At 37.9% G+C, this 27107-nt stretch overlaps 3 protein-coding genes across 18 annotated transcripts in view; 2 read left to right on the top strand and 1 right to left on the bottom strand.

Moving 5' to 3' along the window:
- Positions 1-4640, top strand: part of LOC136237025 (DDB1- and CUL4-associated factor 8-like) — a 34458-nt gene extending 29818 nt beyond the window's left edge. Inside the window, exon 6 of the mRNA XM_066027280.1 lies at positions 3414-4640. Coding sequence (XP_065883352.1) covers positions 3414-3421 — 8 coding nt within the window. The 3' untranslated portion in view covers positions 3422-4640. The remainder of the gene's footprint in view (positions 1-3413) is intronic.
- LOC136236965 (uncharacterized) lies at positions 1708-21352 on the bottom strand. 16 transcript variants are annotated; one of them, XR_010692275.1, is made up of 7 exons: positions 16194-16375; positions 16059-16135; positions 15902-15951; positions 11255-11429; positions 4207-4288; positions 3642-3817; positions 3163-3504 (listed from the first exon to the last, which is right to left on the bottom strand). XR_010692275.1 is itself a non-coding variant. In XM_066027223.1 (4 exons), the coding sequence occupies exons 1-2, from the start codon at positions 8804-8806 to the stop codon at positions 4283-4285; spliced, it is 570 nt and encodes a 189-aa protein (XP_065883295.1). In that variant the 5' UTR covers positions 8807-10526; the 3' UTR covers positions 3163-3504; positions 3642-3817; positions 4207-4282. The 16 variants fall into 16 exon arrangements, 5 of the variants coding, with proteins under 5 accessions (XP_065883303.1, XP_065883295.1, XP_065883281.1 ...); XR_010692279.1 differs by having other exon boundaries at positions 3165-3504; positions 11255-11357; positions 16194-16374; XR_010692288.1 differs by lacking the exons at positions 15902-15951; positions 16059-16135; positions 16194-16375 and adding exons at positions 21041-21148; positions 21211-21352 and having other exon boundaries at positions 3165-3504; positions 11255-11357.
- A 1740-nt stretch (positions 21353-23092) lies between these two features.
- LOC136236933 (uncharacterized) lies at positions 23093-25841 on the top strand. The gene is made up of 3 exons (XM_066027165.1): positions 23093-23198; positions 23377-24918; positions 25129-25841. The coding sequence occupies exons 1-3, from the start codon at positions 23144-23146 to the stop codon at positions 25527-25529; spliced, it is 1998 nt and encodes a 665-aa protein (XP_065883237.1). The 5' UTR covers positions 23093-23143; the 3' UTR covers positions 25530-25841.
- The last annotated feature ends 1266 nt before the right edge of the window (positions 25842-27107 follow it).

Genomic DNA, 27107 nt, shown 5'->3' with positions numbered 1-27107 from the left:
ATAAATATTGCAGTTTCCCTGCCAGATTCTGTTATGGCATGGAACAGTAGTTATAGTACAAGGATGTTTGGTAAAGTTTAGTAGTATCAACAAGGAAGAGAGAGTATCCAACTGCCATATACTGTATCAAAAATGAGCACGTCAAGTAGAGAAGTCATCCTGTAGTGCTTTCAAAGAAAGTGTTGAATGAAGTAATAAACACTTGCTAGCTCAGACTGTTTGAAGTGTCCAGGCATGATTTGAAGTCAAACAGTCTGAGCTAGAAGGTGTTATTACTTCATTCTTTGACAGCACTACAGGATGGCTTCTCTACTTGACGTGCTCATTTTTGATACAGTATATGGCAGTTGGATACTCTCTCTTCCATTATTTACTCTTGGTATCAAGTTATAGTACAAGGATGTTTGGTAAAGTTTAGTAGTATCAAGGGAATTCACTTCCTGAATATGTGGTGTCAGCATCAAACATTTCTCTATTCAAAAAACAACTAGACTTTTACTGGGAACACAAGTTAGGATATGGATATGAACAAAGGCCTAGTGCCTAAACTTATTTTTGCATAGTTTGTATATCCATAAACAATAATTATACAACCAAGTACTAAGAATAATACGAAACGCGGTTAGAATTACGTCATAAATAAATAAATAAATAAATAATTAATAATTAATGTTTGAGAAAACTACGAGGCCTAGAGACATGAACTAACCGGGGATAGATTCGCCTGTGAATGAAGGCACAAACGTATAATCGTCGCTCCTGTTTGTGCTGATGACTTGACCATACGTGTAATTCTATATAACGCCCAGTACCACACCCTTGCTTAATTACTTATATATTGCACGAAGAAGATTAGTGATGCCCGTGCAGGAGAGCCAGAAGCCACTTGTGTAAACAAGACGATTAAAAGTAAGTTTTTATGTTTGTAACATCTCAAGTCTCCATGCCAGCTGCCAGTGGATTCATTCACGTAAATAAACAATACAAGAAAACATTAAACTGACATATGCCACGCTCTTTACAATAAGCTTACAGTTACATATAAAATACAAGTAAACAATTTTTTCTTGTGCAGCTGGCATGGCAAACTTTCTTTGTGTTGGTGTCAGGCAATTCAATACGTGCTTAATCTTTTTTGCCTTCACCTGGCGTAGCTACTAGGCTCTAGTGGCTTGGCTGTCTTCCTTTATCTGGTTCATCTGGCTTGCATACTCCTACAGCATTGTGTAGCTATCTCCTGAAAGTTGTGTATGCATAACTATAGTGTGTCACCCATCACTGTGCCATTGCTATATCACTGATGAACCTTACTTAGCTCTAGTTGATGTTGATATGCATTGCTGTATATTGGCTAATAATTTTTATCTGCATGGTGATAATGTATTGCTGCATACAATACTGCAATAGTTCCCTCCTGTATGTTTTGTATAAATATACTTTGTACACATCACTGTGCCATTTATACCACACCAATGATGTACTGGCACTTAGCTACTGGTGGCCTTTAGTTACGATGCCACTATTGTGTTATATCTGTCACTACTGTGACATATTGAGTTGATTTGGGGATAATGCATTCACCATCTAATAGCCTCACCGGGGGGCTGTCACGTTGGTGTATGTACTTGGTTGTATGTGACGCGGTCCTAGTTATACAACCAAGTACTAAGAATAATACGAAACGCGGTTAAAATTACGTCATAAATAATTAATAATTAATGTTTGAGAAAACTACGAGGCCTAGAGACATGAATCAACCGGGGATAGATTCGCCTGTGAATGAAGGCACAAACGTATAATCGTCGCTCCTGTTCGTGCTGATGACCTGACCATACGTGTAATGCTATATAACGCCCAGTACCACACCCTTGCTTAATTATTTACAGATTGCGCGAAGAAGATTAGCGATGCCCATGCAGGAGAGCCAGAAGCCACTTGTGCAAACAAGAAGATTACAAGTAAGTTTTTATGTTTGTAACATCTCAAGTCTCCATGCCAGCTGCCAGTGGATTTATTCACGTAAATAAACAATACTACAAGAAAACATTAAAACATATGCCACGCTCTTTTACAATACAGTTACATATAAAATACAAGTAAACAATTTTGTCTTGTGCAGCTGGCATGGCGAACTTCCTTTGTGTTGGTGTCAGGCAATTCAATACGTGCTTAATCTTTTTTGCCTTTACCTGGCGTAGCTACTAGGCTCTGGCTGGCTTGGCTGTCTTCCTTTATCTGGTTCATCTGGCTTGCATACTCCTACAGCATTGTGTAGCTATCTCCTGAAAGTTGTGTATGCATAACTATAGTGTGTCACCCATCACTGTGCCATTGCTATATCACTGATGAACCTTACTTAGCTCTAGTTGATGTTGATATACAGTGCTGTATATTGCCTAATAATTTTTATCTGGTGATGTTGCCTATAATGTATTGCTGCATACAATACTGCAATAATGTATAGTTCTCTCCTGTATGTTTTGTATACATATACTTTGTACACATCACTGTGCCATTACTACACCAATGATGTACTGGAACTTAGCTACTGGTGGCCTTTAGTTACAATGTCACTATTGTGTTATATCTGTCACTACTGTGACATATTGAGATGATTTGGGGATCATGCCTTCACCACCTAATAGCCTCACCAGGGGGCTGTCGCGTTGGTGTATGTACTTGGTTGTATGTGATGCGGTCCTAGTAATAATAATAATAATAATAAAGGTTTTAAATGTGTAGGTTTAGTAAAAGTAACCATAGCTTTCCCAGTCAACCTTCACCTGTTTGTTGTATCTACAAACAGCATTTCTGTGTACTTTATTTTTGAGCACTAGAGATTCATTTCTTCAAACAGTGTATTCTAATATGGACATATACTTTGGAAGAGGAAATGTTTTGTTGATAACTTTGTTAAATAACTACGTAATGTAACTCTCACAGCCAAACTTAGGTATTTTTATCTTTTTAAAATTGATTAGGTGTTGATATCCTTGATGTAGTTATTGTATTGTTTCAGTTTGCTAATATACAGAGCCGTAACAACAGTTTGAAGCCCATGTATATAGGGAAGTGTGAATTAGGCATAGATCATATTTTTTGTGACTCCATATTTGGATATCCACTGATGTACAGGTTCTCAGAAGAATCTCACTGAAACTTAATAGGTCACTGTACGAAAGTCTTGTCAGGTATCACCTGGTCAAGGTGAAGGATACCTATAACAACTACATGTATGGCATGATGAGAGAATGTGATACAATGCATCTGTATATAAACACTTGTGATGTGCATACCTACATATAACATCATCGATGTATGTACATACCAACAGTAAACTATTACCAGCACAAACATTTATCAGTGTGTTTGATAAGCTACAAAAGTTATTATTTTTATATCTTATATGACAGATGAATGAGACAAGAGATGGTTTCAGGTGTGGTAAAGTAGCAAAATGGCTGAGTGAGATCAAATATTCCACAGCTTTCTTATCAGTTCCAGCTACACAAACAACAAGTTCTACTATACATATGGCATTAAGGAAATATATATTATTTACAAAACCATGAAGCAATAAATCATAACAACTTAGCTTTAGCTATAGCAATATCAAGTTTATCAGTTTACAAGAATCTTACATGTGACTATACACGTGACTACTACTTCATCAAGATTGCGATCAGTTTTACAACTTGATGTACTAACTAGAAACATCCAGGTCATGTGTTATCATGAAAATAGCTGTTTGGCAGCCTTATAGCCCAGGCTGTCATGTGAAGTTGCATCCCTTCATTATGTTGACTATGTATGTGGCCTGTAATGAAGTGCAACAATAATATTTTTTTGTACAGAATAGAACAGTCTGAATAATCCACACCGCTGTCTATTGAGGTAAACATTATATAGTCACATCATTTATAATGTAGCTATGTAGATTATGACATGTTCTTGTTGGACATAATTGTACTTAAAAGACACACAGACTAGCTACAAATTTGGAAATAAGTGGAACAAGGCTTCTGGGTGCACCCACATGAAAGAACATTGTGTTCTATATATGCATACATATATAACCAACCTACGTATGTAGCAACATAACAAACAACATTGGTAGTTATACAGCTTTTATCAGTTGACATGGTTTACTTAAACAGTTTCTCATGACAGTCATTCTTCACAAGATAATCAACAACATTCACTTACTGAGCATTACAATATCTTTGCCTGTATAGACTCAGTTATGACAGTCGATATTAACATAGAAAACATCACTTTATCCTCATTCCTGTGGGCATAAACATGTGACAGTGCAAGTGTCATGGGTGTGTCTCTTTGTTATACAATTATCTGAAATATGAAAGTAAAATCTCTACAAGTGAATTTGAAATCTAACCAAATCATGCACTCACATATGTACGTGGAATTAAATTAACAAATAACAGACGACACTTTCTTACTATCAGACTGTATGTTAAAAGATTACATAAACTAATTTTTATTTCTAACTACAGGAAATACATATTAGTTGTATAAAACACATCCGGACATTGTGTAATCTCCTGTACATGAAGTGTACAATGATTCAACGGAAATAATCATCAACTAATAAGTTCTAATATAATATTAAATACACACAACCTCAATACAACTTCATTTAAGGATTAACTTAATTAATTTAAAATTACTTTTAAAATGATGTTGCTTGGGACACAATACATTCAGATGCTGGAGCCCATAGTAATGTATTGCTATCTTAGTTAAGTTAGTTGACGCAAACATATCCCAGCAGTACAAACATATCTAGACATTTTTTTAGTGAATAGAAAATTAATTTGTCTGCTGACATCATATCAGATTAACAACAGGTACCCCAGACTATTAGATTGGTCTACCAGGTTTGGTCATGATCGGTCATTGATAGCTACTAAACTGGAAATAATGATCAACTTCATGTGTACCTATGTACTAATTTGGATGGAATACTTTTATTCATGGAATTAACCAGTGGTGAATTTGTATATAAGCTGATAACAATAACTCACCTAACTCTTCGACTAAATAACAAACTTGTCTGACAATATGAAACGAGCTACATAATGTTTTCATTTTGCTTTATATAACAGGTTTTTAGAGCATCTGCATGTGTTCTCCTGCCATATATATATACACTAGCTGTAGTACCTGCCCTATCGTGCAGGGCAGTATGTACAATGACATGGAAATTAAATGAAATTACAGTTGGTAATATACTATTATACATACTTTATAAAAGACTAAGGAAACAATGTGGTGTAAGGATTGCATGAATGCAATAATTGTGGAGAAGTGCACTCTTATTGGAATATTTTGTGACTTAAATTGCTCAAATTCTACCATCAACCAAACATACCATGAATTACTGTAATCTGCACTACAACGATTCTGTTATGACAAAATATAACGGCTTTATAAAATATAACAGCATGGAGACAGAGTGGGGGCTAGCAAGAAATAATAAATGAAAACAAAAAATTTTGAGTCATCCAGCCCAAGACAGCTCGTGGAAAAAGCCTGCCAGCCTTTTCTTTTGTTTTGCTGCACAGGAAAAACTGGAAAATGCTCCACTCTGCTTTGTATGCATGTGTAGAAAGAGTTCAAATCATTGCTGCAAAGTCTATAAATAGCTCCCATTTTCACAACGTGCCCCACGTTGTGAAGAACAGTCTGCCACGGGACCGTGTCATTTCACTGTGTAGCTGCAGTCATCCCTCCTCCGAGCAAACCATCCAGGATATGCATAAAGACAAAAGAATAGAAAAGATAAATAGTTTCACACATACATAAATATACAAAGCAACCATCTGATACATTTTTTTTACCATAATACCTTCCTTACCACCATCCACAGGCCACAACATCACAAAGCAGCAGACAAACCTAACTAAAGTGTATGTGTTTGCCTATCTAAAAACCTCACTATAGACTACATTACGTGTTTTGCAATCCCCTCTAACTAAAAGTGTCAATCTATCTGCTGAACCTACCCTAGATAGTGCCACATAAATCATGCCGTGTGTGAAGCTTTCGTCCATCAAATCTAATCCTACACCCTTAAAAGTTTGGCCCTGGCTTTTGTAAATGGTCATGGCAAAGCAAAGTGCAATTGGAAATTGAAGCCGTCTAAATTCAAAAGGCAAAACCGAGTTACTCGGAATGAGAGGAATGCATGGTATTATAATATCGTGTCCTGCATATCTACCGTGAGAAATCTTGGCCTCTACTGTGTTAGCCGACAGTTTAGTAACTACACACCTAGTGCCATTAGTAACCCTTGGAGGATCTAGAGAGCGTAGAATAATATTAGGAGCGCCTACTTTAAGTAAGAGAAGATGCTGAGGTAGTCCAGATACTTCTAAAGAGTTCAAGAATTCTGTTGGAAAGTGAACAGCCTGAGATTCATCAGGTATGGTGTCCAAGGACCTGTAGTCACAGCAGTCACCAGGTAACTGCTCCACCAGAGTCATGTTGATGGAATGAGTGGTCTTGTTAAGAGGAGCAAGAATGCAGCGTTCAGAAAGCCAAGCCAAGTCCCTAAAGTTAGAGAGCAAATCTGGATACACCCTGGAAACCAGTTCCTCCTTGCTATCCACAAAGGTTCCCATGGTGTCAGGTAGCTGGACAACATCAGGTAGAGTGTCAATAGGAAACTTCCCACACAGGTGCACTCTCATGTTAGTGTGTAGTTGTTTAACCACCACACTGTCCCACAGATGAGATCGCTTGAGGCAAGCATCAACAATGTTACCTCTAGTGCCACCTTGAATGACAGGTAGAATCTGCCTGAAGTCACCACACAGTAGCATGCACTTGCCTCCCATTGGATTATCATTCCCTTCTGCCATTCTGTTGAGTAGAGCCAAGCCCGCGGTTTCCCAAAAATCATCTCCTTTGTGAGCATCTCTAACAATTTCTTCACCTTAAGCCTAAACACACGGGCCACTAAGTCTGGACGGTCCAGAGGCTCTTGACCTGGTAGTAGATTGTTCCTAATCTCTGGCCAATTAGGATTGGTGGTCATGGTGATAAAGAGGTCAGGGTGGCCATACTTCCTAATGTAGGTCATTGCATCCTGCTGACGCTCATGCATGTAGCGTGGTCCACCAGTAAATGACGACGGTAGGATCACCCTACGACCAACATTCCTGGGGTCACCATCCCCATCTACCATTGCATCCCGCAAATCCTGGTAGCAATCAGCACGTAGTGCCTTTTTGCTCACGCCTGAGAAACTGTAAGCGCTCAGTTTCAATCTTACAGTAGGCGTCAACCAGGAATTGCTGGAAAAGCCTTTTAGCCTTAAGCAATACAGGCACTTGCTGCCTGACCATGATGTGGTAGCAGTAATACACCATGGCTATCAATTTCCTACCATTAGCCAATTTCAGGTTGATGTGCCATCCATCGGTGCCATAAGAAAAGAGTAAAGGATACTGTAAAGGATCATACCCCTATGAAGTTCAGAAATGCGCTGCAAAGACCCATCCCTATAGTGCAAAACTATGTCCCTATTATTTACATTATCATTAGGCATTAGCACTCCTACCTCGTCACACATCGGGCCATTGTACCTCCTAGCATGCTCTCCTACAGGCCGTTTGTTCTCATTAATCACTACCCTAATATTTGCTGGCTCATCATGCTGCTCAAATATTTCTTTAGCTACCTTAATAAGTTGAACATAGTGATTATCGTCATGCAAAAGCTCAGTAATACCCCTAACTATGTCAAGCCTTAACCCATCAACTATCCCACATCTTGTAGCTACTTCAGTTTGCTGGTTGTCGATAAAATAAATTTGGGAAAATTTAGGAGACTCACCTGTTGATGGAACTAAACTACCTATACGATGATAGACTTGACCCTGTACTCTAAAAGAAGGATTGAAACCAGCCATAGTTATCTCGTTACAGCCAAAGCTTGTCATTTGAAATGCACTATTATACTTACGTATGCTAGCTAGAAAATGTTTACCTGCTGTGTTTGTACCTTCATACAGGTGTCTCAAGAATGACTGGGGCTGTGGAAATGCCTCTAACTGGACATTACCCTTCAAGCAACAAAGGGATTCGGTCTCCTGGGGAAATTTTAATGCGCCGCAGTGTGTGCATTCTACACTAAGTGTGCCTACATCTGTAGTATTGAAGAAGTTGTGTGGCTGATAGTTAAGCCCCCTAAAGCTTGGGTGTGTGCTTGCACGTACCTGTTGTCTGCGTGCTGTGTTAGCCTGCTGCTCCAGAGCTCTGTAGAGTGGATCAGCTCGAGCTTGTTGATGGGAAGCTGTATCTTGTTGTTGCTCCTCCCTCCTTGTTACTGGGTCTTCACGCGCAAGTCGACGGGAAGCTGTATCACGCTGCTGTTCTTCTTCTCTGGTGGCCGGGTCCGCACGCGCAAGTCGACGGGCAGCTGCATCGTGGATCCGTTCCTGTGATCTTCTTTCTTCGTCCTGGCGGGCCACACGATGGGCTTCTGCGTCACGTTGTCGTCGTCTCTGTTGTGAGTCGAGTTCACACCTAGCACTGGATGAGGTGGTAGCTCCAGTTGAAGCCTCCTGGCGGCGCAGTATTTGTCGTTCTGCTTCTTTCCGTCTCTTCTCTGGATCCAATCTTTGGTTCTGCTTGCGCCTGCCTTCAACGGCCCGTAGACGACTAACGATAGCTCGCACGAACTTTTCGAAAGCGTCATTGTTGAGCTCAATAATCAGCGCTTCCGTGACGCCAAAGACGCTTCGAAACGCGCAGCGGTTCGAGAGTACAATGCGTGACATCAAATGGAATGCAGACAGACAGACAGACGGCTTTTCACTCTTATAATATAGATAATAGATTAAAGGACTTAATCTTATATTTATTAATTAAAAGGTACACTAGTATCATAACAGTTTTGTATTTTAAAAAAATTGTGTGACCAGTAACCTGTCACATTAGGCACAGTTACACAACTCAACAAAATTAATGATCAGAACCACTTAATAGTAAAAGTTCCAGATTACAGAACTATTGCACAATGTGCAATTTCCTAATCAGATGTCTTGTACACACCAAGCCTATACAAGTATTTATTAACATTTAAGTGTTGGCATTAGTGTTGACATTAAAATGTGAAGATCGTGACACCCAACCACGCAATTTCATGACAAATATTTATAAATACTACAATATTACCTGTTACACGGTATAAGATAATAATTTGAGCTGGATAAACAATAACTCTAATGGAACTAGGAAACTTGACAGACACTTCCTAGAAAGTTCAACATTACTAAATTGCTCCCTATGTATAGACAAATGATGTAGTGTTGTTTTAGCAATGTAGCCAAAATAAAAATTAAGACTTCATATGCCGACAAGGCGACATAGACTCATGGTGCATGCCACATCCTTGTATGCAATTCATTATAAGTTGTAACTGCAAATGAATAATATTATGCAGATGGTATTGTACATTTGTACACAAAATGGCATTTCCATTAAATTTATAAATCTCCCTATGCCGACAAGCTACAGGTGGTTAAGAAACTAGCCTATGTAAATTACACATCAAATCATTGAAGGCGTAGCTTTGATTATGTGAACATGCATATATAGCAGTACGTTAGGATGAGTTGAAATATACAGCAAGACAAATATTATGCAGTTTGGATTGTCTTGGATATGCGCAAAAATATTTCCAATGTGAGAGTGCAATTGCAAGTTCTTAATTCCTAACGGTCGATAGTTGTAGAATATTTGAATACACTACACTTGGTGCTACGGAGACCGTTGAAATTAAAATATAATTCCAGCATGCATGTCGAGTATTCAACTAGATGTTACTTAGTAACAGTCTGCCTATTGGAATCTTATGTTATGTAATGCAATGCAATAACACTAAAGTGAATTAAGTGCAGTGAGGTTGAAATGTAGTACTAGCTATAGCGCTGTCATAAACCCACACAAATTATGATGTCTTTAGCAATGCTTTAGTAGAAAAAAAGGTTTGTGAAAACTTTAACTCTGATACAATCCTTATTTTTGAGCTCCTAGTTTTACATATGTTTCCATACATGTTACTTGCTGCAACCTTAAGAAGTTTATGATGACGTTGGGTGGTGGGTTTGGCTCACACTAGGATTGTAACTACACTGACATGAATGCAATGTGTGAGTATACATCAATGCAAGCAACTGCAGATGGTGAAAGCTAGAGATGGGCTTTGTTTCTTGCATACAGTAAATAAATTGTAAGTGGTCCATTTTTCAGTTTTAAGTCTTGTATAATTAATGCTGTAGATTCATTATGTTTCAGCAAAAGAGGAATTTTTCACAATGAAAACTGATGAGCTAATATTTAAACACATCTGTAATCTTACTACCAGACTAATCATGTACAAACATGGTAGACAGACAAGTTGACGGATACCTGTATTATAGCCATACAATCAAAACAACTGAGATGACCGCTATTAATGGATTTTGCATGATTGTCAGCAAGCTGCAAAAACTTTAAAGTTTTCTGATTAATTATGGCAAACTTACCACATCCACAAAACTTGTCCTATTACCATCTGTACATGATTATGCATTATCTGTGTACATGGTAATGACATTATTACCTCTTTTAAAATCACAACATTTGACATATCTGAGTAAAACGGCTTCTATTTGTAAATAGCTTCATTTCTTTTAATAAAGCCATTCAGGAAGTAGAGTCAGTATCATGATTACCATAGTATTGAAAATAAGACTCTGATTGAGAAGTCCTTACATGGTCAATAATTCAGCCAACTGAATCCTTTAGCCTTACTGTAGGGATAGTAATGAAGTACAATGGCTCATAACATACGATGACAAGCAGACTTATTTTATCCACTAATACCTAATCACTATAGTTATCAGGCTAAAATAATTGTATTAAAAGTTCACTCAGCACTCTCCTCAGCAGGCACATATAATGTGTGAAAATAAACAATATGATACAAGACAGTTATGACAATCTTTGACTGCTACAAATTTCCCACACGCTCAGAAAAATTATAAGTAGCAGTAGCTAGTAATCACCTTCCATTAATTTTAAATCAACACTCATTCATGCTGGGGTACACATAGAATATTCTTTGATGTGGTGGAATTAACCAATGATATGTTAGTACAACACACATTACTTCTTAAAAGGTAAATGTAATTTTAAAAGTACTTATACGTTATGATGTAATAATATGCAATAATTGGCTGTACTGTTAACTGATCAATACACCAACTGCATGTGTAATCCATCCCTTGTTATGTAGAACAGTAATGTTGTGACCACTATCAGCCTCCCAGCTCTTTAGTGCACCATCTGTAATCCAATTCATCCATACATAAAATCATCGTATCCAAGCAGCCATCTGATAATCTTATAATAGTAATCCTGCCCATAGACATTATGGAGTCTTTGTAATTACCTAATGGCTGTGCTGCATTACATTAAAGGCTTGTGGTCGATAGAGTATATATAATGTGAGTGGTTCAAGTAAAATCCAAGTACTATTGCCATATTTTAAAAACTTATTTTTTTAAATACAATTATATAATTTAGCCTGTGAGGAATGTGGTATCAACATAATAACTTATTTTGATAAATTTTGTGCATGGTGAAGTCATAATGATGACATCATAATGCTAAATTTTAATCTGCATTTTTTTAAAGATTTGTTTAAAAGAAATAAAATTTGGATTTTACTTGAACCTTTCACTTTATTATATATATATATATATATATTCCCTACTTGTTATGTGAGGTTAGCTAGTGGATTTCATCGACCACCGCCTATCTGTCATAAATATCATTAGGCAGCAGACAAAAGATTATTGTCCATGGTGACCAACAATTTCAGTACAAACCAAACTGAGGTTACAGCAATGTACATAAGTGATTGGTGCATAGTTACAATCCCAGACTCTTGTAAAACAAGTTTGAAAAGCGTTTAGCTAAAGATGTTATGGTCAGTTACATCACAATGGGTAACGCGATCATTATCATGCATACAGTATAAATTATCCTTTAATAATTTTTGGCAACTACCATGCAGGGTTGTAAGCAAGAAGAAATAAATAACACATAGTGTAGGTTGTGTGTATACAGATTATAATGTGGACTGCAGTATCCTACTGACACCAATGTCAGCAAGAATTTTTATAATGAAAGCAGCATGTGTGTGAGAAACAAGTGTGCTTCAGTACTGGTGGTTTCTTTGTGCTGATTAGTGCCACACTCAGTGCATGGCTTTGATAGTCCCAAGGCATGTTATGCATGATGTTGTGAAAAAGCTAGTAGCTAATCTGACTACAATTAGGCATTCCAGTATCCGAGATTTTTTAATAAAAAATTTCTCCGTATATTCCCCAATAGAACCCTGGCACAAAACAGCAACTCGCGTTTAACTTGGGATTGCTCCGTAGTCCGAACTCCAATGAGGATGGAATTCGCTATGGGGTTTGTCCACACGCTAATCATCATGAAAATCTTAGTTTTGTCGTGCGCGTTACATATAAGTAAGTTTTGTGTTGTTTTGTAATCTTTTCAAGCCTTGTAATGTATATAGAATACTTTAAAATTTTAAAAAACTTAGTGTCGGGTGGAAGGTAGTCACTGGTGCTTACTTTAAAGTGCGTAGTTACTTCGCTCGGGTTAGCGATTTTCAGCTCCAGAGCAATTTTCTGATGGCTGTGTCATCAGCTCAAAAACGCAAACCACTTCAAAGTCAGCATAACAATGCCATAATTGAAACCACAACTCCACCTTAGGTATTGTTGCATCATTGTGGCACCTCCACTTTAGTTGTTTACCTTTATAAGTTGTTAACTTGATGTTTTTACTTACTTGAGATAGCCACTTACGTATGGATATACACCATTGTATTGAGAAGTGTGCAGTAGGTGAAACATATTTGCTCACCACACATGACAAAGCATACAAAGATCACTGAGATCTGATCTGAAGTTACTCTCATTGCATGTACAAACTTGCAGCTAGGAGCAACTGCAGTTTCAAGACAGTCCAGATTGCTAGATGGCTTCCTGATTCAATTGCGCCAATTTTCCCTTTAAAATGTATGGGGAGCCCTGGAGAAAAATTGTACCTTTTTTCAGTTTTAAAGCACTGTGCATGCCAAAGTAGTTAATTCCAACCCAACAAACTATATATTTCTGAGATCGGCAATCAATACTCTATCTATTTAAAGTCCATTTTTCCAAAATTTAAAAATCGGGCTGGAATGCCTACTACAATACTGCTTTTATGAGTGACTACATGACACGCAGCTCAGGTCTTAGGAATAATTATAGGCATCATTCCAATTATTAGAACAGTGACCAGTATATAATGCTTACATTATATCCACTGTGCATGACTCTGCCTAGGGGTTTATAAATCTATGGTGAAGTATATGGGGCACGTATTCTCACCATTTAGCTTCATATTAATCATTTGATTTAGCTGGTGGGGTTTTACGTACACAAATGCTGCTGTGCCCCTACATGAGATCTTACTGAGATAACCACTCAAGGCGTACCGGTAGCTATTAAGCGCGTGATAGCTACACTAGCTAAGCGCGGTCAGATTTATAGCTAATATGTATCGATTTGAGTACTCAATGAATCTTTTCTCGAGTCCATTATGCGTCCAGCTTGTCCGATTTATCGCTAACACTGTATTGTGTTGATGAGCGTTTTAAACGTGACGATAAAAATAAATAAAAAGTATAGATTTACCGTATAGCCTAAATATTTCGAGGGGGGAAATTTTCGCTGATTTCGCGGTTTTGGGTGTTATCAGCGAAAATTTCACCCTTGAAATATTTAGACCTCCATGTAGTCTAATACATTTTGGGAATCCGCGAAAATTTTATTTTTAGCAACATTGCTCAACCTCGAAATATTTACCCCTCGAAATATTTAGGCTAGCTATACGCCTCCGTACTTCAGTTTGATATCGATATGTTTCCCGGATGTCAGCCTGGTGTTGATTTCCCTTTCGGTGTACAATCAATGGACGAGTAGACGGACATCACGATAGAATTTGATCCAAGTCTGGCAAAGAAGACAGCATTTGTAGGGACCAGGAATCAATTGGCCGTGTTTCACTGCAGATAACAGTGATTTTCAAGATGATTTACCCGGGATTTACCAGTCAACTATAAGGCTGTCTGCGACGAGGGTATCAAGTACGCAATGGGGTTCGTGGATCCTCGCGAGTGCTCTAAAAAGCATCGCCGGGCCTGTTGCACGGATACGAGTTTGAACCCATGCAATTACGCCGCACATGAGGTCACAGCTTATTGAGGCGCAATGGGGTGTATGAGTCGTGGCTGTCGTCCCTACACAATAAAGTTAATAGTCTGAGTGGGCAGACAATGTACTACTATGATGCCAAACACTATGCTTGCCGTCAACCATGAACCAGAAAGGTGACGTAGCAGTTGGAGCAAGCGGTGCTAGGCCTCAAGTCAGTTAGTTTGACTGAAAATGATGTGACTTCTAAAGTACTTGGAAATGGTGGCTGGCCTAATAGCTTATAATTACACATCTATGGAATGCTTTCACACCCTGAATCTGTTGTGTTTGACTTTCTAGCTCACGATGCTAATGATTCGATGACTATACTGAAGGGAAAGCCGTGTTGAATGTTTTCCAGCAACAAAACCTCTTTTTTTGTTGGGTTCAGTAACAATCACTTTGACAAGACAGCTGAAAAGTTTATTGAGTTAATATCACCACTGACAGCGGATCACTCATCTGTTCAAAATGACAACAACCCCTTATTAGATAACTTTACGAAAGTCTGCTATAGTGACCAAATGTCACTATCACTCTTTCACCAGATCCTGTGTGCTTCTGGGACCAATACGGGTATGCCTGTAATGTAAAGTGTGTATTAGTGGCATCAGTTTGTAGTGCCGATGTTTACATGCACACTTGTATGCTAGCCATAGGAATAAGATGTTACGTATATGTGATAATGTTCCATTTGACTACAAGCCAAAGTTTAGTTGTGCACATTATCAACATACCAATATTGTCACTTCACTGACTTGTGTCCAGTTGCATCGTTGCGTGTGATTTTGAAGTAATGGAAAGTTAACATAGCCTTAGTCATTGCTACAGTTAAATTAAGTCGCTAACCAGGAACAGTACATTGTACGCTGTTATATCTCATTATTATTTGGTATGTGCAATCCCCAGCCTGCTTGTTGAGCAGTAGTGTGAGCAAGGGCCGACTCAAGTTCAGTTGGCCGAGTTGAAAGTAACCCTAGACAGTATGAATGGGTTGTCTGTTACGTACATAAAAAGGTTATTAAGTATACCTTAGCTAACCTAGGGGTAAGGCTAGCTGTACAGAAATTGCACTAACGATTAGGCAACCATATTAAATTTTGTAACTCAAAACAGTTAAAGTTTGGTAGCTTAAAACATCTATTGTTAGAGCATAGCAAAATTTTCTCATTAAAGTTGTAGCTACCAATTGAAAATAAGGTTTCTTGTACACACAAACAAACAATACAATTTTCTACAATCAAGACATGTATGTCTTACACATGAATTCAAGTCATCATGTAGTGTGCTATTCCCAAACAATTCTTCTATTGTCATTCACTATAGCTTCCTTTATAGACATAAAACTATTCCTTTGTATTTTGGGCTGTATAAGTGTGGTGGTTTAGTGGGATGGAGGAGCTAAAACTAATGTAGCTTTGGTAGCTGTTAATTATGGCTTCAGTTTTAAGGAAACAGAGATGGTGGCATGTGGTTTTTGTTTGGGGTTGGAGCACATAATATCTGCTTTGTATAATAGAAATTATTGTGTACATGCAATGTAGTGTGTATCAAACAGTAAGGTCGTACCTTTTAAGTAGGGATCATGGTGAATGTTTCACGTACCGCCCAAATTCCGCCTTTAAAAATCATCTTACAAACATTTTACATGGCGAAAATTACCTTTACGGAATAGTACTAGTCCATATAATACATAAAACAGCACTAAATACAACAAAACACTTACAGGTGGCTGGATATAAAATTTTGAAAAATCGCCCAAAACTCCAATTTTAGTCTCAATGCCTGACCACAGTCGCAAGCCTAGAGCCCAAATGAAGCAGCACACGGTCACCATTTTATGCCACAACAACAAACTCACCAGTGAGATGTGCCTTTTGGGGTTCTGACGAGTGTACGCCCTGTGTGCCTTGTCTTTCCTTTTATCTTCAATCAGGTTGGTTGTCTTCTTCTTCAAGCATCGAAACCATATCGAGGCGTTAATATTCCGTATCAACACTTTTCTGTAGACACCAAAAAATTATTTCAGAAAGCGCTTGTGCTGCTGAAAGAGCGGGCGCTTATAATTTCAAGTGTTGCACGCGGCGCTTATAATTTCAAGTGTTGCACGTGAAACTTTAAAAAGCTGCTGAGTTGTCACTTCGACTTTTGCCAATGCCTGGACTGCAATCGACGAAGAGATTTGAGACGGACTGATACTCGACAGCTTGTTCCTCTGAACACACTGACTCAGCCACTCAGTGCCGGATGGCGAGTGATTCATGTGATTGGAGTAGAAATTGTATTACTTCATCCTGTTAGTCGAGACTAAGCTCCATACAACTGAAAGGGCCTAGGCCTGTTCGTTCGAACAACTTCTGCCCAGGGTGAATAGAATGCGGACCATCATACACAACCTGACAACCAAATTAGAATCATAATATTTATAACATTAATAACAGACACAACCTGACAACCAAATTCACAACATGTACAATGTTGTATGCAATGATCATGTGAGCATGTTTGGGTGTACATTTTCCTTGTTTGAATGGTTTTGACTTCCTTGTTTGGTGTTAACCATAACAATGAAAAATACCATAGTTAGGCTAGTATTCATGTGTCATATTTCAGAACAAGGAAGAGAGTTATCTATCATGATACTGTAAGTATATGGGATGTCGTACACAGCAATCTAACTGTATAGAATATGGTATATTACATGGGATTGGTAACTCATAACTATTATATTTGCCTTGCAATCATCTCCATTGCTGAGTAATTGGTATACTGCTTGATGGCAAGAGACTGGTGGATGCCACTTTGTTCCTTAAAATTTATAATTTATAACTCACTTAGCAAAGAAACATTTCTCATGGATTTAAGTGTATAATGTACATGCAATTAAGCTATAAATTGGCCAGTTTGTTTGATTTTAATTGATGTTGCACATGAAAAGCACCATGAGCAAATAGCGTAAGTATGGATTGTCTGTGAGCCTAAATTCTGCTTCACAGAAACAATACAAGCATAAGGTGCTTGTGTTAAATTTATTCAAAGGGATAATGATACTTTTTGAGAGCCAGAAGTACCTTGAGACACTGCACAAACAAGTGTTGTCAAGGCCTAAAATGATTGAATAACACAGGTTGCAGGCAGGGTGGTTCTGGGGGTTGGGGGTTCTAAACCCCCCCCCCCTGAAAAAAATCACAATTTTAGTAATCCAACATTTAAATTTTTAGTAGCAATAGTCCAAAAATTTAGATATCTCCAAATTCAGCCTTTTAGTATCTATTTTCTGAGGGAGGGGGGGGGGGGGGGGGAGCATGCCCCCAGACCCCCATCCCCAGCTCACAACATATACTTCACATGTCTGATATAAACGTACACAAAAAAGTCCACTTTTATCCAAAGAACCTACCCAGTTAAATACCTGGCTATGGCACTGCCCATTATAGTACATATCTACATGGGTGTGGACTTACATGTACTTTGCTTACATGATTACTCATAGCACCTTCATCCTTCAGATGGCTCTTCTATACTTTAATGTTAAGAAACAACAGTATTAAGGGAAAGAATTAAAACCTCTTACGGTAGACTCCAATAATAGCCTGGGCCTCTGTATTTAAGACCAGGTATTTTATTCCAAATGTGCTGGTTATAATCGAGACAGGCATTTATTTGAATATTGCTTTTATACGAGGAATATGGTACCTACATATATTTGTACAATTTTATACCAAAATAGTTCATATTCTAAAATGGTGATACCAGGTCCTATGTCCACTGTTACAATAATGACATTTAACCACAGCTCAAACTTAATTATATACACTGAGTGTCATTTTGTTTGTTCTAGTTATATTATTTGGCATGACTTCCTTTTCTATGAAATGCTATGTGTTAATGAACAAAAATGTTTCTGCTTGGGAAGTGATGCATGTAAGTCATACACAGAGTGGATTGTGACTACAGCTGTTGTCCACAACTTTCACCGGCAGTGATGTCAAGTGAATCCTACCTTTAGGCAAACGCTATAGTTGTCAGGGTTGACTGGTTAGAATAATTACAACATTAGCAATACACAATTACCATTAAGGTATGGTATTTCGTGTTAATGGTCTAAAAATATAATTACTAGAGGTGTACCAATAATCGGATCGGCTACAATATCGGCCACCGATATGGTATTTTTTACCAATATCGGTATCGGTACAGAATAGCAGGAGGACCGATATCGCTACCGATATTTATACAGTAGCAATAGTTTGTACATAAACTTATGCATTGGTTTTCTACGTTATCCATGTGGCTCTGACTTATTGTTCACTCTGCAACAAGCACTACGCTACGAAAAGCTATATAAATATACGCCATTCTTAGTGTTTGTTGCTGGAAAGCTTATTACAGTCTTTTCAAATGAAGCAGTTGTAGAGAACCTTTTTAATAAAAGAAGGATAACAGAATACCAAGCAAACTTGCTGTACCAGTTTTCTCACAAGCCATTAGAATGTAGAGTAATGCAGAAATATCCGTTTAAAGCTTCATGGGAATATACATAAAAATGTTTGTGGGTGCCTAATCATCTGGATTACACAAAAGAAACCCAAGCTGTATACCACCACAGGCAGAGTATAGCAATGAATACATGCACATGTTGTTGTAGGGTAGGTAAGTGTACACTTTCGTTTGCATAAAATGTTAATGCATATAATCGGATCGACTATCGGTTATCGGCTTCTTTTGGTTGCATCAATATCGGATAGCGGCTTCTTTTGGTTGCATCAATATCGGATAGCGGTACTTGCCAAAAACCCATATCGGTACACCTCTAATAATTACACCATCAACCACATCGGCTTATCATTGAAATGTGTTTGTGCAGTATATTACATCACACATAACTATGTATAGCTTGTTTATGTGCTGCCCAAGAGGCCATAATATTTGGTCACATATATTATTGAGGTATTGTGTTAGGTAATTGGAAGCTGTAACTATAATTTTCATTCACCTATCTCCTTATCTATGTAGAGTGTTAGAAGATCTACTGACACTACAAAATGACCCAGACACCCTACCTTCACTATTTTTAGTTCTTATGCTAACTTTATTATTTTTATCACTGTAAGTTATATCAACACATTTAGAAGTAATTTGATTGTGTGCTAATGGTCTGTGGACAGGAACAAACTACACCCTCCATACTTGGTACAAGTAGTTAACACGAGCACGTTTCATTAGAAAAGTTATGTCATGCATAACAAACTATAATGTAAACACTCCATTCTGACCGCCGGCTCTGAAGTTCTTCATGATTATACTGGAATGGTGTTATAATGTGATGTATTTAATTGCAAACACACACTATTGTATACTTAATTACTTCCATTTACATATAACTAGACTAAGAATAATGGCTGTGAATATTTGTACTGCGCTAAATTAGCATATTCGACTAGACGTGTACTTTGCACAAACATACGAGGATAGAATTTTTGCACGTCATAATTAAGTCAATTTCCATTTTAGGCCTAAGTGGTTTTACCACATTATATGTGATGTTTGGTGCATATTTGTACATTCATTGCATTTTTTTGTTTCTACAGATGAACCGAACTTTATGAAGAGATTTTGCATTGACGATGTCAGCCAAATTTCAGGTTAGTTATTACTCTCACTTACTTAGTAACTTAGTAATGATTTGTTTAGTATGTGGCAATTGCTACTGTAGAAATGCATTGATCATTTTGAACGGCTCACACAATAATAATATACCATTGTATCCCTCCCTCTATTATTAACTCTTGATTGTATCATTACAATGGTCACGCATAGTGATGTATAATTTAGCTACCATTAGTCCATTACCATTCCTTGCTAATTGTCTAATGGCTAAAGTGGCCTTTGTGGTGAGGTCATAGTGAGCAGAAACACACTTCAAAGATCTGTTATCTAAAATTACATAAGCTTGATTGCGTTGTTATTGGCCAACAAAAGAAATTCTTGATGTACAATATGCCCAAAAATATATTGCTTTATAATGTTTGCATGACTGTTTTACTTGCTTGGTTGACTTCTTTATAGGTAACAGCTCATCGTCAACTACTAACAACTCTGATATAGTTATAAGCTTGATTATTCATGAGGACAGACCTGATACTGTAATAGGGAGTATACTGTCTACTGTAGGCAGAGGCTCTACCATGAGACTAGAGAGTATTTCTTATGGCTCAAAAGTTGGTCAACTAAGACAAGTAGTGATACGATTTAATACAAGTGAAACTGAGCCAACTTATTGTGGCTAATCAGTTGTACCTAGCTACATGTGATGTGGTGGCTTTTCAATTGGAAGGTGGTCCTCTTGTTTGGATACAAAATAGATCCCAAATTGCTCGATACTTATTAACAACCACTAACAAGGGTAAGTGAAGCCCCAATTCACTTTTTACATCATGCTATATTTAAATGAAAACATAGAACTTAATGATTTTAATTGGAACTGAGAAGTTAAGGCCTTTAAAATAATAAAACTGGCACTACTGTGAAAATGCATTACATAAATATGGTTATGGTAGCAAAACCACCAAGTGCTTTATTAGGTTATGTGTATATTCCACCAGTTAACCACATCATCATTACGTGGGCAGTCTATGATGTATTACTACATCACTAGAACTACAGTTAATTTCTATATCACATAACAACTGAAAATAATCAACTTACACAACACACATCATACTGTATAGTTATTCATTGTTGGATTTCTGACCTGTTGTCCCCGGTGGAACATTTTTCTTGTTGTTGATTAGTGCCAAAATAATCACTTTAGTACTAGAAATGTCAGGATATTATTTTAACATTGATAAAAGTATTTCCTGTCCTAATACCCTTACTTCCTGTTCATTCCACTTATGGTTTACATGATTAACTTTCAGAAAACTGCATGGATTTCTTTTAAACAAGGTTCAGTAGACCAATTCTTAGCCAGTGTAGTGGTGAAGAGCTTCATGAAATTAGTTACATAATAACCCTGTATTTAGTTACATAATAACCCTGTATAAAATGGATGCTTTGTAATGCGGACATCACAAAGTACACAAGGGTTGCAATGCATGCACTTTGTGATACTAACAGTGTGTATGCTCCTGTTATTCATAATCCCATAGGGTAAATGTCCACAGAGTATACATTTGAAATCAGGACACTTCACTAAATATAATTATGAGAAAATTAGGCTTCTAAATTTTTTTGAGCACATTCTCATGGTGTCAATAATAGAGGAGTTCCATGTTATTGTTTCAAAAGTAACAGCAGTAAATTTGACTCAAGTTTCTTAGCTACAAATACATTAATTTCCTTGTGGATGGTGATTATGTAATGTTGTTAGCATGTTATCTAATGTGTTGGTCAAGTTGGTCTTCTATTTGTGATTAAATTGAAAGTCATATTTAGCCACAATTATCCAAATGGATTTCATTTCAGTTCTGATTGATTGCACGACTGTCTCTTAATGGCCTTTCACATGAGCGACATCTAATGGGCTTATCTATGGGTGAAATTTATAATGGTCACTTAAAAGTGTTGAAGTGCAGTACACCAATTACATCAGAATACTTCTAATAGTTATATACATGTGTGTATACTATTGTAGTCTCTAGTTACAAACGTCTGTTTCTTGATAACAAGTTGAGTAGTATGGTTCATTCAAGATTTCATGGCTTGTGCATGTGTGTACAGTAAGTTTGATGCTAATCTACATTTTCACCAGTGTTAATTTTAACTGCTAGCAGAACAAGTTTACACTATAAAACTAAGTGGTGAAATCTGTGGCAAGATAGTGAAATTTTAGTGACAGTCACCAAGAAATTTGGCCGGCAGTGACAATCACTATATTTTAGGCTTGCCACAGATTTATTTTTTAATCATTATAGAGACATGCATGGAATGGCAGAATAACAACTACGGGTTCCATCACAAACAACATGATCATATACATCTTATGCACGAAATTGCCTATTTAATATAAAATGTCATCTGCGTGACCAATAACCATTGTAATGTTGATCATTTGCTTAGCAGTGCATGTCATTTCATGTATTGATACTACCTCTAGGAAGTGCCTTTAATGGACTTGTGATTTATGGGCTGCTAAGTTTAAGAGCCACAACAAAAAGCTTTCTCTTAATTGACAAAAACCTCTAGCTAGTTTCTGTCATCTGTGTAGCCATGCATGATTGTCATCCAAAGGGCAGAATTTTAATATAATATCAGTGGCTATGGGTAAACACCTCGAACAGGCTCTGCCTTCTGTGTACACCCTCCAGTGCCTAACTGGTAAAGTAGATAATAACATAACAAGTAGCTAACACCCTTATACGTTTGTGAGCCAAGACTGCATATCAGTGGTAACTAACCAAAAGTATAAGCTATAACTTGTTTTCTCAATGAACATATAATGTGCGTGCGTGCGTGCGCATATAACGCATGAAAGCTTTTCTTTATAGCTATAGTTATACCTGCATGTTGTTGGGTAGTGAGCGGTTGTGACCATAGAGAGGTATAATCTATGTTGTGACATATGCATGGCTACGTGGATTCCGATGATAATGATTTGGCTTTCGTAATGATTTTATGCTTGACAAACTGTATACCATTACATAATCACTACGCATTTGCTGGTTTCCGCTAATTATCTAGCTGATTCAGCATACTAACAGTGCATGTCCGGTCCGTCCACCGGGATTTCCCGTTAACGAAATTGCTATATAAACTGTGATAAGCTCAAGAAGTCACTCGCGGCGCATTCTACGCACTGACCAAGACCCGATGGCAATTGTGTTACCGTCATTTCCCGGTTGGAATCCACTGTCTGTTACAAATCGTAAGCCAACTAATCTAAGTGGTATTTCGGCACTGCTAGTGTTAGCTACGCCGTGACGCGTAGTTAGCAGTGTATGCATGGTTGTGTGTTTGCTGAGTATTAGACAAAACTATAGCTGCATGTGATAATATACTGGATCGTAGCTATTGTTGAAGCTACTTTTTTATTTTTTTTGTAGGTGAAATTTTTGCTAAAAGCTTAACGAACTCAATTACAGTGGCGGACATCCCAGCAATGCAGCCTCGTCCGTTCTTTTCGGCGTCTCCACCGCCGCTCTGGGAAATTAATCCTACTTCATCTGCAGCTGCAGTGCCGACTACATCAGAATTAACGTCGTCACCAAAGGTCTCAGAAGTCAGCATGCAGAAGATGAAGCCGTCCGGAAGGCTATCACCCCTCGCGATACCTTCGTCGCCAATTTCCCCTGATCCCCAATTGTCCGCGAGCTCGTTTTCTAGCGCATCGACTCCAGTGAAATATTTATCAGTTGTATCTAGAAAGCTCAGAGCAGGACTACCAGAAGAACTAGACCCTTACCATACCATTGAGTGCTACGACCGGCTAACAAATAAACGAGTGGTACCTATGCATGCAAGCATGATTGGCTGTACAGCGAGTGCTACTGACACGGAACCTAATGGAAGTGCACACGAAGTACCTGTGATAACCTCATCAGCAAGTTCATTGTTGAGCTCGTCAACTGCTCGGGCTGCAGTTGGTGTGAGGACATTGAAGAAGCCACAACCTGACAATTCACCAAAGGCTCCTATCCAGTCTATTACATTAACCCACAAGTATCAAGAGAACAAACATTCAAGACAACAAAAGAAGCACAGTGATATGTCATTACCAAGTGGCAGCAGGTCACATAGTAATAGTCCTAGTAATGGCAACAGTACTGGTGATGTGAGTGTTGTAGGGATACCATCAAGTGCTAAAAGTGTTTCTGCTACTACTGAAGTAAACACACTAGCAGGAATATCACCATCATTAGCTACCCACTCGAGGTTAAATGCCACCATTGCTGCTGCAGCTGGTTTACCAGCAATTCCTCAACCATTTCCATTGCCAATTATGTTCCATCCCACATTTACTCCAACTATACCTGGAACTCAGCCACCATTTGTTTACCCCTCTTTGACACCTCTTGGAGTCAGCAGCCCTCTCTCAGCACTGCAGCAGTTTCCAATGTTACAACAGAGTCATCCCAATCCTTACATGATGGTTGACTTCTCAACATTTGTGTGGCCACCAAGTAGCAAAGTTGCTGGGACTGGATTCAATTTTATGATGCCTAATAGCTCAGTGTTGCAAACACCTCCAAGCAGTGCTCTTCAAGAGAATTCTCCAACCAGAAAAAGATGTACCCCTCCTCCAGTTGTTGAAGGGAGCTCACAGGTAGCATCCACTATTCCTGAGCCATCACCACCAAAGAAGACAAGACCAGATTTTGTCTTGACTAATTCAAGCAGCCATTTACCCCACATACCGACTTTGAGCAGTGCTACACTGAGTCCTATATCAGCTGCTAGTATTACAAGGCACAACAACATTCCCATTGTCAACCAAGAAATGGACACTAGCCATAAGCTGATCACAGATGATGGATCAAGTCGTGAGTCAGAGATGAAGGATAATGATGACAGTGATTCAGAAGATGATGTGGTGACTTGCCAACACGAACGAGCACCCATTGAAGGCACAAACAATCTACCACCTTGTAAGTCAACAAAGTCAATATGTGGGAAATTGTTTTGTTCAATGTGTACAACATAGTTTTGATCATTGGTTTTTAGTTGCCTTTAGTGACTTCCTTTTGTGGGATAACAATTTCCTTATATGGTTGATGATTGATTATTTTTTCCTGGAATTGTGTTTGGTTTTCACTGTGTAAAGTATTAAATCCTTAATTTGTCTCTTTCCTGTTTAGTTCCAAATGGAAGAGGTGTTGTACAACTGTGGCAGTTTCTGTTAGACATGTTACTGACACCTGACAAGAGCTTCATGATTCAGTGGACAGGAAATGAGTATGAGTTCACCATACTACAACCAGATGACATTGCTGCAATGTGGGGAGAACGCAAGGGAAAGCCTAGAATGAACTATGACAAACTAAGCCGTGGCCTCCGCTACTACTACAGCAAAGCAATCATGGACAGAGTACCAGGAAAGAAACTGACTTTTAAATTCACTTGTAATGTTGAAGACTATGTCAGAACACGGAGCAGAAATCCTAATGCAGTTCAAACACTACGAGCAATTATAAGAAACAACAAACTGAATCATAGTTCATCTAGTGACTTGCAATATAACACCCTTAATATACACTAAGTACTACACCACTAGCTTATTGTTACTTTAGCTGTATTTTATGGATAAGGTAGTGCCTGGAATCACCAGGCCCAATCATTCATAGAATGTAATGCCAAGGCAATTTGTCACTTCAAAGACAACGTCAGCTTTCTACTGATGATCACTCCATGGAAGAACTGATGCAGTCAGTGCATTAGACTTAGCAGGTGTTGAGTGTGTCACTATCCTAGAAAAGAACCCTTACAACAACATAGCACACATGCATATAATTACAATTATTTTGTATGAAAGTTTCTATGTAATAAACTTTATTATATTTCTATTATTGAACTGTGACAAAATATTAGCAATCATTAACAGATATTCTAGAATAACACTATTCAGAAATCATGTGGTGCACATGCAGGTGTACATGTGCTGCACATGCAGGTGTACATGTGCTGCACATGCAGGTGTATATAAAACTCAGCTGATAGCAAGAAGTACGTAATTGACATACAGCATGATGAAATTAAAATGTGCAAAAGGTAAAAACACTGCTGTTGGTCATACAATAAAACTCTGCAGATGATGCTTACTAAAGCAATCAAGAGGTTGCATATAACCTCACCAAACATTATGAATGCTTACATAGATTCAGCACAGGTCATGTGAAACTCAACTTGTTACAACTGTCACTGATCATGACTTAGCAGAAGCCTTAAATAAAGGAACTGAGGTTGGTGTGATATTCCTAGATCTCTCAAAGGCATTTGACACTGTACCCCATACTAGATTGGTTTACAAATTGAGAACAAACAGTATTAATGGATAATTATTACAATCGATTACCATAATTCACTTTATTTCCGTGCAAAAAATTTGTGTAAAAAATGAATTACATGAGTGACTGCTCTATTAGAGTAGTTCGATCTTGTATAACAATTTTCGTGTAAGAAATTTTCGTACAAGTTTTTGCATACAAAATTTATTTTACAACAAAAAAAAAAGGTAATTACGGTAAGTCCTTCCTTATGAGCAGGTTACAGTACATGGTCAGCTGAGCAATTCAACCTTAGGAGTCCCTCAAGGATAAGTATTGGGTCCTTTATTATTTCTTTATTATGTAAATCATGACATATGCCTGAGTCAACTTTAAAGTTGTACGTGGACAATGCTCTTTTCTACATAGAGATTCATTCTCCAGAGGATAGTAAATTCTACAAGAAGATATTAACAGACCACAGGATTGAGCCAAATGCTGGATGATGAAATTGAATCTTATGAAATGTGAGTATTTGAGAGTAACTGATAAGGCTTCACCTTTTACTACACAATATTTCATAAACAATGTTAGGAAACATCAAGTTCCACAAGCCAAATGTTTGGGAGTTTATTACATTCGCAATTCCATGTTAATTTCATATGCAATAATGTCCGAGCTATTCTACAATGTAACTTGAGAAAATATGTGAGGGGAAGATGCTATCTTACTTTAGTGCAACCAATATTGGAGTATGCTTGGTCACCCTATACTCTGAGTAGCATTGATAAACTACGAAGAAACGCAATCATGTGTAATGATTTCTCAACATACTCTAGTGTCACTCACATGAT

The sequence above is a fragment of the Dysidea avara genome, chromosome 1 (assembly GCF_963678975.1).
Source record: "Dysidea avara chromosome 1, odDysAvar1.4, whole genome shotgun sequence".
NCBI lineage: Eukaryota > Metazoa > Porifera > Demospongiae > Dictyoceratida > Dysideidae > Dysidea > Dysidea avara.
Note: the sequence above shows the minus strand (reverse complement) of the source record. Positions and strands in the feature narration are given on the sequence as shown.

Excerpts from the sequence above, each read along its gene's own strand:
- LOC136236933 (XM_066027165.1), top strand. The coding sequence starts at position 23,144 with ATGGCAATTGTGTTACCGTCATTTCCCGGTTGGAATCCACTGTCTGTT. Across the intron at positions 23,199-23,376 it reads TCCACTGTCTGTTACAAATC|GTGAAATTTTTGCTAAAAGC; the intron begins GTAAGCCAACTA and ends TTTTTTTTGTAG. Across the intron at positions 24,919-25,128 it reads CACAAACAATCTACCACCTT|TTCCAAATGGAAGAGGTGTT; the intron begins GTAAGTCAACAA and ends TTTCCTGTTTAG.
- LOC136236965 (XM_066027209.1), bottom strand. The coding sequence starts at position 8,806 with ATGTCACGCATTGTACTCTCGAACCGCTGCGCGTTTCGAAGCGTCTTT.